At 36.1% G+C, this 15,949-nt stretch overlaps 1 protein-coding gene across 1 annotated transcript in view; it reads right to left on the reverse strand.

Moving 5' to 3' along the window:
* npepps (aminopeptidase puromycin sensitive) overlaps window positions 1–15,949 on the reverse strand; it is a 33,595-nt gene that overhangs the window by 5,246 nt on the left and 12,400 nt on the right. The window contains exons 7-20 of the mRNA XM_079845089.1: window positions 14,699–14,795; window positions 14,567–14,600; window positions 14,213–14,327; window positions 13,928–14,092; window positions 13,576–13,680; window positions 10,317–10,377; window positions 8,842–8,951; window positions 8,509–8,572; window positions 8,265–8,404; window positions 7,262–7,396; window positions 4,105–4,324; window positions 2,250–2,392; window positions 1,558–1,614; window positions 1,365–1,472 (exon numbers count right to left, since the gene is read on the reverse strand). Of these exons, the coding sequence (XP_079701215.1) occupies window positions 1,365–1,472; window positions 1,558–1,614; window positions 2,250–2,392; window positions 4,105–4,324; window positions 7,262–7,396; window positions 8,265–8,404; window positions 8,509–8,572; window positions 8,842–8,951; window positions 10,317–10,377; window positions 13,576–13,680; window positions 13,928–14,092; window positions 14,213–14,327; window positions 14,567–14,600; window positions 14,699–14,795 (1,554 nt within the window). The remainder of the gene's footprint in view (window positions 1–1,364; window positions 1,473–1,557; window positions 1,615–2,249; window positions 2,393–4,104; window positions 4,325–7,261; window positions 7,397–8,264; window positions 8,405–8,508; window positions 8,573–8,841; window positions 8,952–10,316; window positions 10,378–13,575; window positions 13,681–13,927; window positions 14,093–14,212; window positions 14,328–14,566; window positions 14,601–14,698; window positions 14,796–15,949) is intronic.

The following is a 15,949-nucleotide window of genomic DNA, read 5'->3' on the forward strand; positions in this document are numbered from 1 at the left end:
GAAAGTAATGATTATGAAAGTGTCTTAAAAAAAAAAAAGCCATTTTACTTGTTTATTAATAAACTAGTGTTTTCTGAGTCAGTGTCGGCTGCAAAGATGAAGTTGACTATGCTGACTCATCATCTCCGCTGTATAGTGAACACGCCTTTAGAGAGAAATGCACCTTTCACACGGATTACATAATTAGAGAGCATTTTGTTTGCCTGACATACTGTAATTATCACAAGGACCGGTCGTTAACAATCTGTCCCTCAAGGACTGCATGATGTCACCACTTCCTGTGGAGATTTTTTTCTTCTTCTGCAACTAACCAACATAAAATCTTGGTCGACTAAGCCTATTAGGGGGCAGCCCTAGAGAAAACTTGACTGTATAACTTTTGTATCTTTAGTAAGAATCAATTTATATTAAATATAGAAGACTATGTAGTGTTTTATTTTTACATTTGATAATTACATTTCTGTGTTATTTATGTTAAAGAAGCCTACTGTACCTGAACGTTTATTTCATTTATATCTTTGTTCTGTGGTGTTCTTCCTCTTGTATTATTTGCTTCTTTGTTCTTATTTTTAATAGCTAAAATAAAGTAACAAAAATAGCTATAATCATGATATAGACCTGTCGCAATAATCAATATATCGCACAATATATGTACATGACCTCAATTTTTTGTGATGCAATATATCGCCCATTATGTTTACTTGATAATGAATGTCACCAACATTTCACTCAATTTCAAAGCCGCAATCCCCTGTTCCAGTGCACATAAATGTCAACGCAGAATGACGAGTGTTAAAGCCGTTTCACAAGGGAAAATGTTTATTTACTATTTATTCTATTTTTATTTTAGGATAATATATTTTTTACCCTTAATTTCCATGATCTAAAGAATTAAAAGGTTGTCATTTGAAAGTGTGGGTCTACTTGCATTATTATGCTGTTATATTAGGATTATATATTCAGTGGCATAAAATACTCTTAAAATGACAAGAATATCGTTTATCGCATTTATTTCTGGGACGATATATCGCGAAACAAAAAGTACTTATCGTGACAGGCCTAGATATTATGGAAGCTTGTTTTCACCACGGAATAAAAAAAACAAAACTTATTTTTTAATTCCATGGCAGAAACTAGCTTCCATATGATATACATCATCATTGTGAAATAAAAATTCTCATATTGTGAAATCACCCACCCCTATTGACAAGTTTGGCACGATTCACCCAAAAGGACATGACAAATTTTTCATACCATTCCCTTTATCTGTTCAAACATTTCACACTTCCTGGTGCATTCAAATTTTCCACAGTCTGACCCATTTTTCACAGTAAGCGTGTGCGTGTGTGTATGTATTCACGTACCGATAGGGCAAAGTTAAGTACTCTCTGGATGAGGTCAGGGGCGGGAATGGCTCCTAGCACTCTCTCGATGCGGTTCTTCTCCTCCTGCATGTCTGCCTGCTTATGAAGCTGAACACAGAAAATGAAAGATGCCATTTAATTTGTTTGCACCTTTAATGCTGTAACTAATGCTCAGACACGTGTAAACTGTCACCTTGAGCATGGTGTCAAGTGTTGTGCTGTCTCCGTGCTTCAGAACTGTCAGGTACACCTAAAAATATGCACACAAAAAAAAACCACCTATGGTTACAGGGACATGCTGATACAGATCTAATAAATACAATACAGGCCCACCATTTACAAATATATATAGAATATTTTTATAAGACATTTCAGATATATTTATAGAATATGATTTCAGCCTCTGTGATTTACACTGTACATCTACCTGTAGCTGAACTTGCCTTGAACTTGCACCTGCATAATATACATCTCTTCTTTGGCCTTCAATATGTGATAGATGTTTCAAATCAGACCATGCCACTATTAGGGAGTAGCTAGAAGATTTGATAAAAACTGTGGATGAGCTAATTAAAAAGATTTGGAAAGTACCCAACTGTATATTTTGGGCAGAATGTCTGAAGATGAAAAGAAGAAGAAAACACCTGTATATGAGGTCATTGATCAAAAACGGTATACAAATGAGTTCCGAGTGTAATCGTTAGTTGTTCTGCAGGAATCTCAGCTTTGTTGTCTCCACCAATAAAGTCTAAACTTTGGCATCTGGAACTCCTGACTCAAGTGATTTCTAGCAAAGAGGAGAAGATTTTCTCCACGCCAACAGACGCCGAGTGCACTCTGATGCAAATGTGTCTGTGTTATGAGTGGTAATGCTAGAGGACTCACTGGACTCCTGAGGTCTGCAGACAGAATCTGTTTACCCTCCACATGCTCTTTGAATCTCCGCCGGGCCTCCTCCAGAGAGGCCTTATGCCCCGCTTTACCCAGCTTCCCCAGCACCAGACCTCTCAGCAGGGCGTCCAAATGCCCTGAACAAGAGACAGGGGAGAGGGGCAACAAACAAAAGAGCACTTCATTTGAGCGTCTCATGACAAATGAATGACAACTAATCAACCAAAAAGCATTGAGCCAAAGTAAAACAGCATTAAACGAGATATTTCACAGGAAAAGGGGATTAATGTACCATGCAAACAAAAGTTTGTGAGAGAAACAGTCCTGATTTTATTTGTTATTTGGGTCAACTCGTATGGTGTAAATGCAGCCTAATAGATGTGGAGCTGTATATTTATTTTTTAATAATGAAACCACTAAACTGACAAAGAAAAATTAAATGTAAAAAACAAAACAATATAAACACACACTTACTGTGTTCTTTATTATTGACTGAAATATTAAATAGATATTGCTTCAAATTTAAATTAATTGTTCTATATTTATATATTTATTAGGGCTGTCAAAATTAAAAGTTTCTGTGTGTAAAAAAAAAATGTAACGCAATTAACATTAACATTTTTTTCCCTTCCTGAAGTATGCTAATGTAGCCCCACAACCTTTGGTTAGTTTTAGTTTTGATTCTATGTGTCAACAAATCATAAGAGTACCAGTTATGCATGCGTACAAGGGCAATACATGCTGACATAAGAAGTCTGCTTTGGGCCAATCATAAAGCTCTGTCTGAGCTGTTTACAGTTTGCTCAAGTGAAAATACTTGCGATTCTAACGTCGTATCGAGAGGATCAATTCTGACACAAAAATATTGATATCAAAAGTTTTAATTAGCAATTTTCTTACTCATTGTGAAAATTAAAATGTGCAACAACAAAAAAATCCAGTTAATAGAGAAACCCGTAGCAGTATTGATATCTGCCATACTGACCTTTATAATACTTACTAAAAACATGCCATTAAACTAATATTTAAAATGTATAATCTTTATGTTGTTTCTATATTAATTTGGAGATTCAATAACTGCATTAACATGGACCCTAATAATCCGATTGTAATGGAACTAGTAGCACAGTCGGAATAAAAAAAGACATGTAACCAGGTCAATCGGAATGAATTGGCCAAATCCGATTAATTTTATTCAGATTTTAAGGGGTGGTTGAAACCTTCTCTAATCCGTTCAATAGGACATGTAAACACTTAATCAGATTGAAAACCAAAACTGGAACACGCGCATGTGCAAATGACGTTGAAATGGCATAATGACGTTTGACGTGAGGAACGAGCTGTTGTTGAATAAAGTGCCATAAATGACTATCATCATTTTAAAATGCTCCATTTCACAGACAATGAGTGGAAGGAGTAAGATAACGTCCCGTCGGTCCTTGTAATAATAGATAGATAAATATTAACTCAGCTCTTTAAAACAAACAGAAGAAGCAAAGTAGGGAAAAGTATGCACAAACTGCGGGAAACATTCGTGCGGGAAACATTTCCTAACAAAAGGAGCAAAAAATGGTCTCTTTAAATGTACAGTTGACCCAAACATTTAAATTCTGACATCTTTTACTCACCCTCATGATGTTCCAAACTTGTATTACTTTCTTCTGTGGAACATAACTTTTTTTGTCCATTCAATGAAACCAAATCTACAAAATATCTTCTTTTTATGTTCCACAGAAAAAAAGGAAATCATACATACAGTACATGGGCACTGCATGAGGGTGAGTAAATCATGACAAAGTTGACATTTTTGCATGAACTAGCCCTTTATGAATTGTGAGTTCTGGCTCACCCTCTCCAGTTTTGCTGTCCCAGCCCAGCTTCATGCCGATAGGGGTGAAGAGATCTCGGATGAACTCCTGGATGTCCTCGTGGAAGTCAGTGTGTGAGAGCAGAGAGGACAGAACACCCAGATTACAGCTCAGGTCACTCCACACCGTGTAGTTTGGCTCATTCACAAATGCTTCCATCACCTTCAACACCTCCACAGTACTGATCATACCTGCTCGAGCCTGAGGGCATGACAGACAGAGAGACAGCACAACACTATTAAAAACAGAAGGTGGTAATAGACGGCGGAGATGAGCGACCGATAAGGGTGGGCGATAAGGCAAACATTTTATATCATAATTTTTACAGGATTCATGATTTTTTTCATGTTACTTTAACTGTTTTGCAAGTGACGGAGCAGTACAGCCAAACTCATTTCTCCATTTTAAAAATGTAGTCTTACAAGGTAACAAAATATAAATGAATGACAGACCATTTAGGCCAAAGTAGGAGTGGGACAATAAGAAAAAATAAGAACAAAGATGTACATTACAAATACAATATAATATACAAATGAAATACACCTACTGTGAAAAAATAAAGCACAGTTTATTTAACTCTTTCCCACTATTGACAAGTTATCTCGTCTTTTATGAGAAAGCAGAAGCAAAGACGATTTTTTCGGCTTTCCATGTTTTCACTGTTATATGGTAAGGGGTGCTATTATGCATCTTTTGATCAAAACACAGGCGAAGAAGATGCAGAAACAAGCAATATGCATATGTGAAATAATGCAATCATCAACATTAAACAGCATATAAATCAAAACTGCCTAACATTACTGAATGAAATGTCGACCCAGGATGGCCTATAGGACTGTGAAGCTTTGGGGGTGTTAATGGACTTGATCTACTCCATCTGTGTTTTGATCATCGTTCTGAATTTGTTGTAGTCTTTTTGCTCAATTTTTTTTTTTTTTTAATGAAACATACCCACATCCAAGTGTTGATAAAAAAAATTAATACATGAAGAGGTTTTGTTTAACAGAGGGTCTGTTCTTTCTTTTGATATATTCCATGTTCAGATATTCATACAACAAAATATTCTGGGGGCCATGAAATTTTTGTGAAAATGAAAAAAAAAAAAAATGCTGGCAGGGAACAGCCAACTTCTTTTTTTTATGCTGGCGGAGAAAGAGTTAACGGTAGTATTCAAGTAAGAAATTAAATAAACAAAATGTAAAAATATACTACATAGACATAAATTACATATACACAGTGATTCTTATTAAAGCTACTGAAGTTATTCAGTGAAGATCAGTAAGTGATTTTCCCTTTTCTGTCTTTTGTTGTGTGATTAACATTAATGACAGACAGCAGACGGTTTATTACACTGCTGTCACTTTAAGACCTCATGCACGATTCTAATATACTTATACGCATCCAGGTTTCCCTCAACAGTTTAAGCGCAAGAAGACGTGAAAGATAACTTGGGATTAATATGCAAATTACACATTTCTGAGCGTGACTTAAAGAGAATGACACATTTCATATTTCAAAAATGATTTTATTTACAACACGGAAACGCCTGGAACTCAAGGAAGTGTTGTGACGCATGACACAAAAAATAAAAGACTGACAGTAGGGGTGTAACGCTACACAAAACTGACGGTTCGGTACGTACCTCGGTTTTGAAATCACGGTTCTGTACTAGTTCGGTACAGCAGTTTTACAAAATTGCTTTTTAGATTTAACAGTGGTTTACTGAAAAAAAGTGTCTGTCCTTGAATTAATTAAATTATATCTAAAAGTGTATTGAAGATATTCCTGTAAACTATATAGGGAGCCCTTACTTGCACATTAATATTAAAGGTTAACAAAATAGAGCCCAAACTATTAGCCTAAATTCAGTTGCTGTTTATTTTTAGGTATAATAATCAACACTCAAATAACACATTGTATGCAAACATGTAAACTTCACATAAGGCAGTTTCTGCATTAACTTCTAAATCTAATTATAAAATAGTTTTTTTCTCCAATTCGTTGTTGAAATATAATAATTTATACACAGTGTCTGTCATTTTCATGACAGGTTTATTTAACATGCATGAAATAATCAAGACATCACTAACAGGTTCAGTAGAATATAATAAATATATAGGCTAATATAGAGCATATATTTAGTGAAAGAGTTTATTTCTCTAGTGAATAAAATTCTGTGGACACTGAATGACTGCCTGAGGTAAATGTGATGCTAACGTCACATGACATTTTACAAGCAGTTTTATTGACGTCTTCCCGCCGATGAAACACTGATTTAGCGATTACACCACATATATACATGACAGTAAGTTGTAATGTATTTTCAGCATAACTTCAGATGGTAATTCATGTGTATTCTTTAGTAAGAGATGATCGATCACCTTCACAGATGATCGCGTTCACGTGCGGCTGCTTGAACTGTGATCATGAAGTGACCAGTCACGCCATATAGAGCGTCAAAACGGCATTTATCATTTGAATTTTGTGATAAAATGGACTGAATACTTAATATGTTCGTGTGGGAACTCGGATTGAAGTGTGTTCCGCGTTTCAAACAAGCCGACTGTGAACTGTTAAAGATTGCACCCGGAAACCGTTTGGTAACATTAAAGGCCGCCCCCCCCTCGGTTGGAGAGGAGAGCGCAGCTGCGATACATTTTGCGATACATTTTGAAATATCGATATTTTAGACAACACTATTAGCTATAATTTTAAGGGGGGAAAATAATTTAATACATTTAATTGAATTTCTGGTGCTGTATGAATAGTTCGTTATTATAAAAATCAACAGAAATGGGCCAATGGACATTAAAATACTTCCACAGTACAGTATCTGATAACAACTTCTTCTACACTTTTAATTTTGAGGCAAAAAGCCAACTTAACATTTCAGTTTTAAGTCTCGAAAGTCTTTTTTTGTTGGAGCTTAAGTTACAAAACTCATACGATTTGATTCATAATTTATAATGTATTAGTCTTATGGAAGTCAGGTTCTTTCAAGCCTCCAGGTCTGACTGTGTAACTTGACTCTTCACTCAAGTCTTTATCATCAATACTTGAGAACTAACTCAAGGTGGAGACCTGAGCCTCTACTCTGACTTGCAAACCAATGATTCAGGCTCATGTGTAGCGTCTCACCAGAGAGAAGAGGTCGTTTTGCAGACCCAGGCGGTCCACAGGCAGCAGCGTGAGGTCTCGGATACCAGGCAGCAGACCGTCCAGCATGGTCGAGCTGTACTGGATCCTGTAGAATCCTACGGTACCTGGATTAATCTGCACATGGAAGACAACAAACACCGTTTGAAAATACATTTTACATACATGCTGTAATTTAAACGGTTGCTACACATATTCCATTTCAAAATTCTATACTTTTCCAAACCTCTCTTTAGATTTTTCAGACCATATTTAACAAATGATTCATGCAGTATTATAAATAGTATATAGTACAATCATCTGTAAATATTTTCAAGATTTTTTCCCCATTGGTTAGGTCGAAGTCATAACATGCACTTGCATGATGAGAAGAACCTAAAACGCTTTATAACCTGCATATATTCACCTCTGACACATCGGTTTGTTGCTGCAATCGTGGTTTGATGTTGGACAACCACCAAACAGCAAAGCACAGTCTGAATTAAATGATTGTTTGCTCCTTTATCTGTTCCTGGTTTGAGTGGCACATACACATTCTTTAGTGAAGTTCAAAAGAGACTCTCTTATGGTAAAGACAAAAAGTTTTGCGACTAATAAACTAAACTTTGCCATGTATTCACTCTGCTTTTATGATACATTTATATTTAGAAATTCTAAGCTTTAAATTTTAGAAACCTGAATAGGGGAAATAGTCTGGAAACACTTTTCCACATACGGTTTTCTTTTTACAGACCTAGAAAATAACTTGCTCTATACTTTTCCAAACGGCATAAGAAGCTTGAATTTAGTTTTATATGACCATTTTCCACCTTTCTGACCTCCAAAATTAAGCTGTTTTAGTTATACCATTTTCTGTAATATGACCCCTTTTATACATGCTCATGATGGGTTGTCAATCTTTGAGTCATCCCAATCTTCAAAAATCATTGATATTTCAAGTATAAATAACCTTTTCAATAAAATACATAAAACATAGCAATCTGACCTTGACCCAATGGTCAGGTGCAACGTTGGTGATGTTAATTGTTGTTTCAGGCTGGTCCAACAGAACCTTCATCTTAGTGCAGCTCGGGTCCTCACTGGTACAGATACTGATGGGAACCATCCAATTGGGGCAGTCCTCATCTAGCACACAGAAATTAGGGTATAACAGAGTCAGAAAAGGACAGATAAATAAATTGTTAAATAGTTCAGTGCAAAGTTTAACAGCTCTTTTTATTTGCATGTACCATTACGTGGTCCGCTAGCACAGAACTTCTTCTGAGAGATTTTCAGCACACGGTCACTGCCATGCTGGAGAAAAAAAAAAAGAAAAACCAATTATTTCAGCTCTGATTAAATCTTGTATTGCCAAGACAACAGTTGTTATTACCAGATGCTCCCGGAGAAACTCATAGTCCATCTCAGCAAGACTTCTCAATACCCTGAGGCTTATTTTAATTGTATTTGAAAACTTTCGGGAAAAAAATATCCAGAGAAATTTGAAAGAAAAACAATCCCCCTGCGCTAGATGATGGCGAAACAAAACAAAATAAACAAAACAAAAAGTCTGTAAAGGTTACCTGCTCTTGATCCACTACTATAATAGGGAAGCCCATTTGTTTGGTCCAGGAATTCATCACTGCTGCAATAGGCTTCCCACTTGCTTGCTCCAAACACTCCCATAGGTCCTCTGGGATAGAGAAAGAGAGGACGTCACACTTTTATTTCTGACTACACAACAATTAACAAAGCATAACAACAACACTGGTGCCAGATCACACGCCCACAACACGCCACTATGCTGTGTCAGAATTACAATGTAACACACTATGTAATTACTACAGCTGTAATCTCTGTTGTTTGGATCAGATCATGGGCCACAAGGCAATGCTTAATCACTTCCTTATGGATCCACTTTCCTATATACACAGAGCACAAATGAAAATAAATAAATAATAAATGGTTAATTTATATTACAAACAGGGCTGTCAAATCGATTAATCGCATCCAAAATAAGAGTTTGTGTTTATATGTGTGTACTGTGCATAATTATTATGTATATATTCATGTACTTTCATTCATGTATATATTTAAGAAGTATTTGCATGTATATACAAATATATATATATATATATATATATATATATATATATATATATATATATATATATATATATATATATATATATAAAAATTATATTATATATAAATATTTATATTTAAATATAACACATTTTTCATAAATGAATACATGCATGTGTGTGTATTTATATACATAATAATTACACACAGTAAACACACATATATTATGTAAACACAAACTTTTATTTTTAATGCAATTAATCGATTTGACAGCACTAATTACAAAATTATAATTTGTAATATTGTATTAAAATGTATAAAGTTTGAAAATATCAAATGGTACAGACAAAAATTTAATTCAATTAAATTAGCTAAATTAAATGTTACAAATATCACCCTACTTTTATACAGTGAAACTCCCTCAATAACACGCTGCAAGCTTTCCATAGTTCAAGATAAAACTGCTAGAACTGTTGTGATTATGAATTTAGGCTAATGAGTAATTGTCATACAAATAACTGTGGTTTACAATTAAGTTGTGTTCATGTCAAATACAGTGTAAGCCTAGAACACAAAGACTTTAAGAAGTCATTTATCCATATTTAAAGTAGTGTCAGATCTTTTTTTCCATATTGTGATGTGCATCTGAGTGTAATGGAATATCCAAAAATAAAAATGTAGGGTGGGGACTTGGTTATATGAATTAGATTAAATAATTGATTTGTTTTTTTTGTTTTTGTTTTTAAACCACAAATCACAACTTTTTTGGCAGTTTTCATGGTGAAAACCCAACTTGAATCATTCAAATTTCATTTCAAATAATTGTTAACAGGTGATAATGTAATAATCTTAACAGGCCTAAAAACTGCTATAACGAATCCTGATTTGCATTTTACAAGGAAATTAGTCTGTTCAGTCATCAAGATAAAAATTAAAGCGTATTCTTCACAAAGATTATGGCAAATTAACTTACCAGTAGATGCATTTTTGTGCTGAAACTTCAAAAGGTAAGCATTCATTCCCTTTCTAAAATCCTAGAAAAAGATCATTCAATCAAATATCATTCAAAACCAAAGATCTAAAGATAACTGCAAAAAATGTGAAGGAATCTAAGGGTGTGTTCACACTTGTAGTTCGGTTCTTTTAGTTCCTGATCATTTTTAACACCGAACCTAAAGATACAAAACAAAAAATAGCTTCCATGGTGTATATTTTGCTACGGAACTTAACAAACAACCAAAACAATGTTGTGTTCTGGGCTAAAAGTCTCTTGTTGTCTGTACGTACATATGATGGTATTTTTACTAGCTGAGAACTCTCAAAGAGCTTATAAAATGTGTAAATGAGTCAAAACAGCAGCAGGAATTCCTCCGTTACACATGCAAATGAAGATCTGCTGCAAGGAGACAGCGGTTCTGACGTCTGTAACGAACTGTAATGGGCAATATATCTCCTATGACAAGAAGAACCAGGTATCCTTGAGCATTCTGTGCTTTTTAGGGTCACAACTTGTGACATCACGTCCTATTTTGGTTAGTTTCGTTCATATGTCTTTGTTCAGTGTTGCGAATATATTTCAGTGGAACCACCTATTCAAATTAAACACACTAAAGCCCGTTTCACACATACTCTGTCTGCAGTGCGTATGCGGTGCGTGTTGCGGTTCGTATGCGATGCAGGAGCAGCACGCGCTGTTGTGCTTTCACATATGCTGAGTTTGCAGTGCGTAACTGATCCGCGGTTGTATACCACAAACACAGCATTTATTCATGAAATTTCAAATCCAAAAGTTGTTACTGAACATGGCTAGTCAGCATTGCAATTGTCTTTGTCTAGCCATACACGCTTTCATAGACATTTAAACAACGTACATTTTATTCAATTCATTACTTTATATTTAAATAGCCTAATTTACATTTAGCTTGCTCACGCGAGTGGCAAAACATTTAAACATAGGTTATAGCCTAAAATCACAAACACACAGGCTAGACAAAAAAGACGACTCTAGTCTTTTCTTTTGTTTTTACATATTTAAGAAATCCTGCAGGTCATAACGAAATTAGGTTTTCCACCTCCAAGAAAGGACAAATGGTAAGCATTATGTCACCTTTTTTACCTAAATGCCAGGTAAAGGTGTCGTTTTCCTTCCTTTACCCGAGGAAAAAAGCCTTGCGTTGACTTAAAACCGGTAGACTTTAAATTATATGCATCTGTGGTGAAATTACTAGGTTTTCGTGTCAATACATGTTTATTTTAATGCAAACAATACGCTGTCACTTTAATTTGGCAGTGCAGCACAGCAAAAAATAGACTCTTGCGGAAACGATCGCCTTACTGCTGCAGACGCAATGCTCCTGGAACGGATTGACGGACAGCATCCGCATGCAGTGTGAAAGCTGTAATCCGTTAAAGGGATAGTTCACCCAAAAAGGAAAATTCTGTCATCATTTACCCTCACCCTCAAATTGTTCCAAACCTGTATGAGTTTCTTTGTTCTGCGCAACACAAAAGAAGATAGAGTGAAGAATGTTTGTAACCAAGCAGATAGAGCAACCATTGACTACCATAGTAGGGAAAAAAAATACTCTGGTAGTCAATGGTTGCTCTTTCTTTAAAATATATTATATGTTCAACAGAACAAAGAAACTCATACAGGTTTGGAACAACTTGAGGGTGAGTAAATGATGACAGAATTTTCCTTTTTGGGTGAACTATACCTTTAACATGGGTACGGAAAAAATATGCACCGCATACGCACTGCAAAAGAAGTATGTGTGAAACAGGCGTAAAGCTGGGCATACACTGTGCGATTTCTGCGCGATTTCAGAAAGGTTACCTACTCACACTGTACGAGTATATCACATGCGATGTAAAGCCAAAGCTCATGATTTATGTGCTCACACTGTGCGACCCGTCCCTAGTTGCGACGATAGACCATGGTGTAGGCTACTAATATGGTCAAATCAGCTATTGATAGGATTTTGAGGATTTAGCATTTCCAATTTATGTACAGAAATAATAATTATTATTATTAGGGTAACCCTACTTTTATTATTAAATTGATATAAGGCCTATATTTAATTTGCCCCGCAACAATTTCATAACGCATCAATAACCGACACACTGCATAATAAAATAGAAAGATTAGCTTACTCCTCATTAAATTATTTAAAAACCTGTAGGCCGATTATACAATGAATGATATGCCTATAATTAGAATGATTATCAGTCTATAATGTCACAGAACCCTGCAATAATATAAGTCTCAATGAAAAGAGCAGTTTTATTTCAAAAACAATTTCTATTATACTTCGTTTCTCATTTTTTTCACTAATATGGGCCACAAGAGAAATATTAAGAAAATAAATTTTGTGCAAATGATGGACAATGGTTCACATTTCCCGTGACAATAAAACTAAGTTAATATTAAATAAATAAATAAATAAAAGTGTGAAAGTGAAACAAGTCAATTAATTATCAAGTAGCTAAATCTGAATAAAAGAGGCACTGGATAGGCTACCCGTTTGGAAGTCTTATCCATTTTAAAACATGAACTGGAGGCGCAACAGTTTGCTAAATTTCTGCTATTTGATGGCTGCCCAGAACTTAAAGATCTCCCTCTTTTCGTTTTCTTTCTTGCTGCCTTAAAGATTAAATGGTTGAACTTCTGCTTTGGCGCAGGCACAGTGAGGGGAAAATATTGCAATCAGTTCGTAGCTCTGCTTCAGCTGTGCGATACCCTCAAGAGTGGCGACCTGAATTTCTGACATGCCAGAAATTCATCCGACCATCCGATTGCCAATCGAGAGAGGTATGTCGTGTCTCGTTTCCACCTGTACACAGCACGAACACGCGTGACAAAGCTGAAAATCGGCCTGACCCAAAAAAAAGTCACACGAGTCAGAATTTGGCTTAAAACCGGACGAAAATCGCACGGTGTATGCCCAGCTTAACAGAGTAATCACGTTTTAATCTAACCAAACCTGCCAAGTGTGACCGCACCATAAAAGTCAGTATTAATAATGGCTGGAACTATGGTTGCAACAACTAAAAAAAAAAAAAATACATCTGTCAGATAACAAATGCTTAATGATCTTAGACTCCAGCACAATAGATAGATAAGCAACATGTTTTTTTCATACATCCTTTTGGGGGACCCACATCGACCACCCTGTCTGACAGATTTAAACTGAGAGTGTCTCTCTGCAGCTGGCCAAAATCGTGACTCTCACCTCATCGCCAATGTAGTTATGCAGCATGCGAATGACAGATGCCCCTTTGCTGTAAGATATGGCATCGAATATTTCATCCACTTCTGAAGGGTGTCCGACATCAACCTACGATTCCAAAGAAACACACACACACACTGAAACATGACTCAGAGATCAATATTTCATCAGGCTAAATCTAGGTCTGGAATTTAAATGCTGTAAGTGATATGGCTGAGTAGATAGACAGACTGACAAACAAAGTGCAAATCAAAACTTCCTGCTGTCCACACGAACACTTAAAAGCAACAAACACCAGAGACACACAGTGGGAGAGCTTGGGATTATGGGAGTGATACACTCATCTCTTGCAGACCTCAATAGGGTGGCTGTTATCTAACGCATCCAGATCCAGCGCCCTGGTGTAGTCTGCAGATACAAACTGGGTCCAGATGTCGTACTCAGGGAAACAGTGGTCTACACAAAGGTACTCAATCCAAGATGCAAAGCCTTCGTTAAGCCACAAATGAGTCCACCATTCCTGCAGCAAGAGACATATTCTCAGCACCCTGAATAACAGTTATATTCAAATACCACTGTGACCTACAAAAAAAACATATGTAGCATGAACCTACCACATTGAACATTTGAACACACTCACCATGGTAACCAGGTTCCCAAACCACTGATGTGCCAGTTCATGGCCGACTACCAGGGCAACCCACTGCCGGGATGACGCACACGAGTTCTTTGGGTCAATCAGCAGAGCTGTCTCCCTGCAAAGGGACAATCACAACATTTTTAAATCCACAAATAAAAAATGCATAAGAACGAAATACACAACATAATGCAGCTATTTGTTGAGGTATGCTGGGGATTAACAAGCATGAAATATTTATGAAGCTCTCTTGAATAGCTACTTTCAAAATGCACAAGGTTCTGTGTTTTCATGATGATTTATGAAGTCTCAGGTTTGCTATTTAATTGTTTCATGTAAAATAAAACTTAAAATCACCTGTAAGTAACAAGGCCCCAGTTTTCCATGGCACCTACAGGACACGAGAGATGCAAGAGTTAAAGCAACTACACATAAGAGACAAAGTCTATTACGACAGATGTTTCATGTATAAATGTAAATTATACAAACCAGCAGCAAAATCGGCAATAGCAATTAGATCAATTTTAGGCAACGGATAAGGAACATTGAAATAATCTTTGTAGAACGGAAGGGTCTTTGTAGCAACCTGAAAAAAAAAAATGGAAAAAGTATTCCCAAAGGTTAATAAATTCACAACCAAAGTATTGTTACAATCACATCTAGCATTAAATAATATATGAAATAAATGAATATCTATTTCTCAAACTGTACACTATAATGTTGTGATGTTTAGAATTTAAAACGATTTATTTATTCATTGTAATTTAATACATATTTAATCCATTAAAGCTGCAGTCTGTAACTTTTTGCACTCTAGCGGTTAACAAACAGAACCGCATGCGTCTAGCGGAAGAACATTGCAGCCGGAGCTACTTCTCTCTGTTTATGTCTATGGCGAGTCACGCAGGGACTGTGCTCCTCCGCAGCGGTTCCTACCAGACCGGTCTGAAATAGTCCCAATATAAACACTTATCATATGTGTGCCATGTAGCGTCTGGACCAATCAGACACACACATATTATTCATTTATTTAATGAATAATCCAGCAAACTCACTCTCCCAAATAAGGACTGTCGAACGTTCCCCAAATGAAGCTAACACCCTGGCAGGACGCAGTGTCTTGTTACAGGACACACACTGAGACTGGGTTTTACGACGGAAAAGAATGTCCTGAGAGCTGTGACTCTCACATAAACTCTTGCAGAGTTAGAGGAATAAAAAGCATGTTAATCCTATATATATAGTCTATATATATCCACTTGATAAATGTGTAAACATGTATCCAATTTTCCCATCTCATGATTTTCCCTTTTATGTGGCGTTTGTATTCTTGTAAACTCAATTGGGTTAATGTTTCAGACTTTGCATATTATGGGTAACCAACATTATATGTGAGGCATGTTTGGTCTCTAAAAAAAGCCAATCTTCGTCTCTGATTTGTTAATTTACATTACATGTTGCTAACTTTGGGATGCATTAGTATTATAAGAATCTTAAAGATTCTTTTCTTAAACAACCAATGAAAGTACATATTCAAATGCCCTGCTAGAACACAAAGGGTCGTAAAATTTCCCTCCAAAGGGAAATCTTTTCATTGGATCTCGCACCTCCAGGGGGTGTGCCATCTTCACGCTTTAAAGTAACTGATCAGCTTTTAGCTGGGGCTTACTCTTTTTCTGAAATGCTGACGTGAAGATGATGCTAAACTAGAAGCCTCTAAGGACCCACCAAAGCTTGTGC

Source organism: Gobio gobio, assembly GCF_949357685.1.
Source record: "Gobio gobio genome assembly, chromosome: 19".
NCBI classification, from domain to species: Eukaryota; Metazoa; Chordata; class Actinopteri; order Cypriniformes; family Gobionidae; genus Gobio; species Gobio gobio.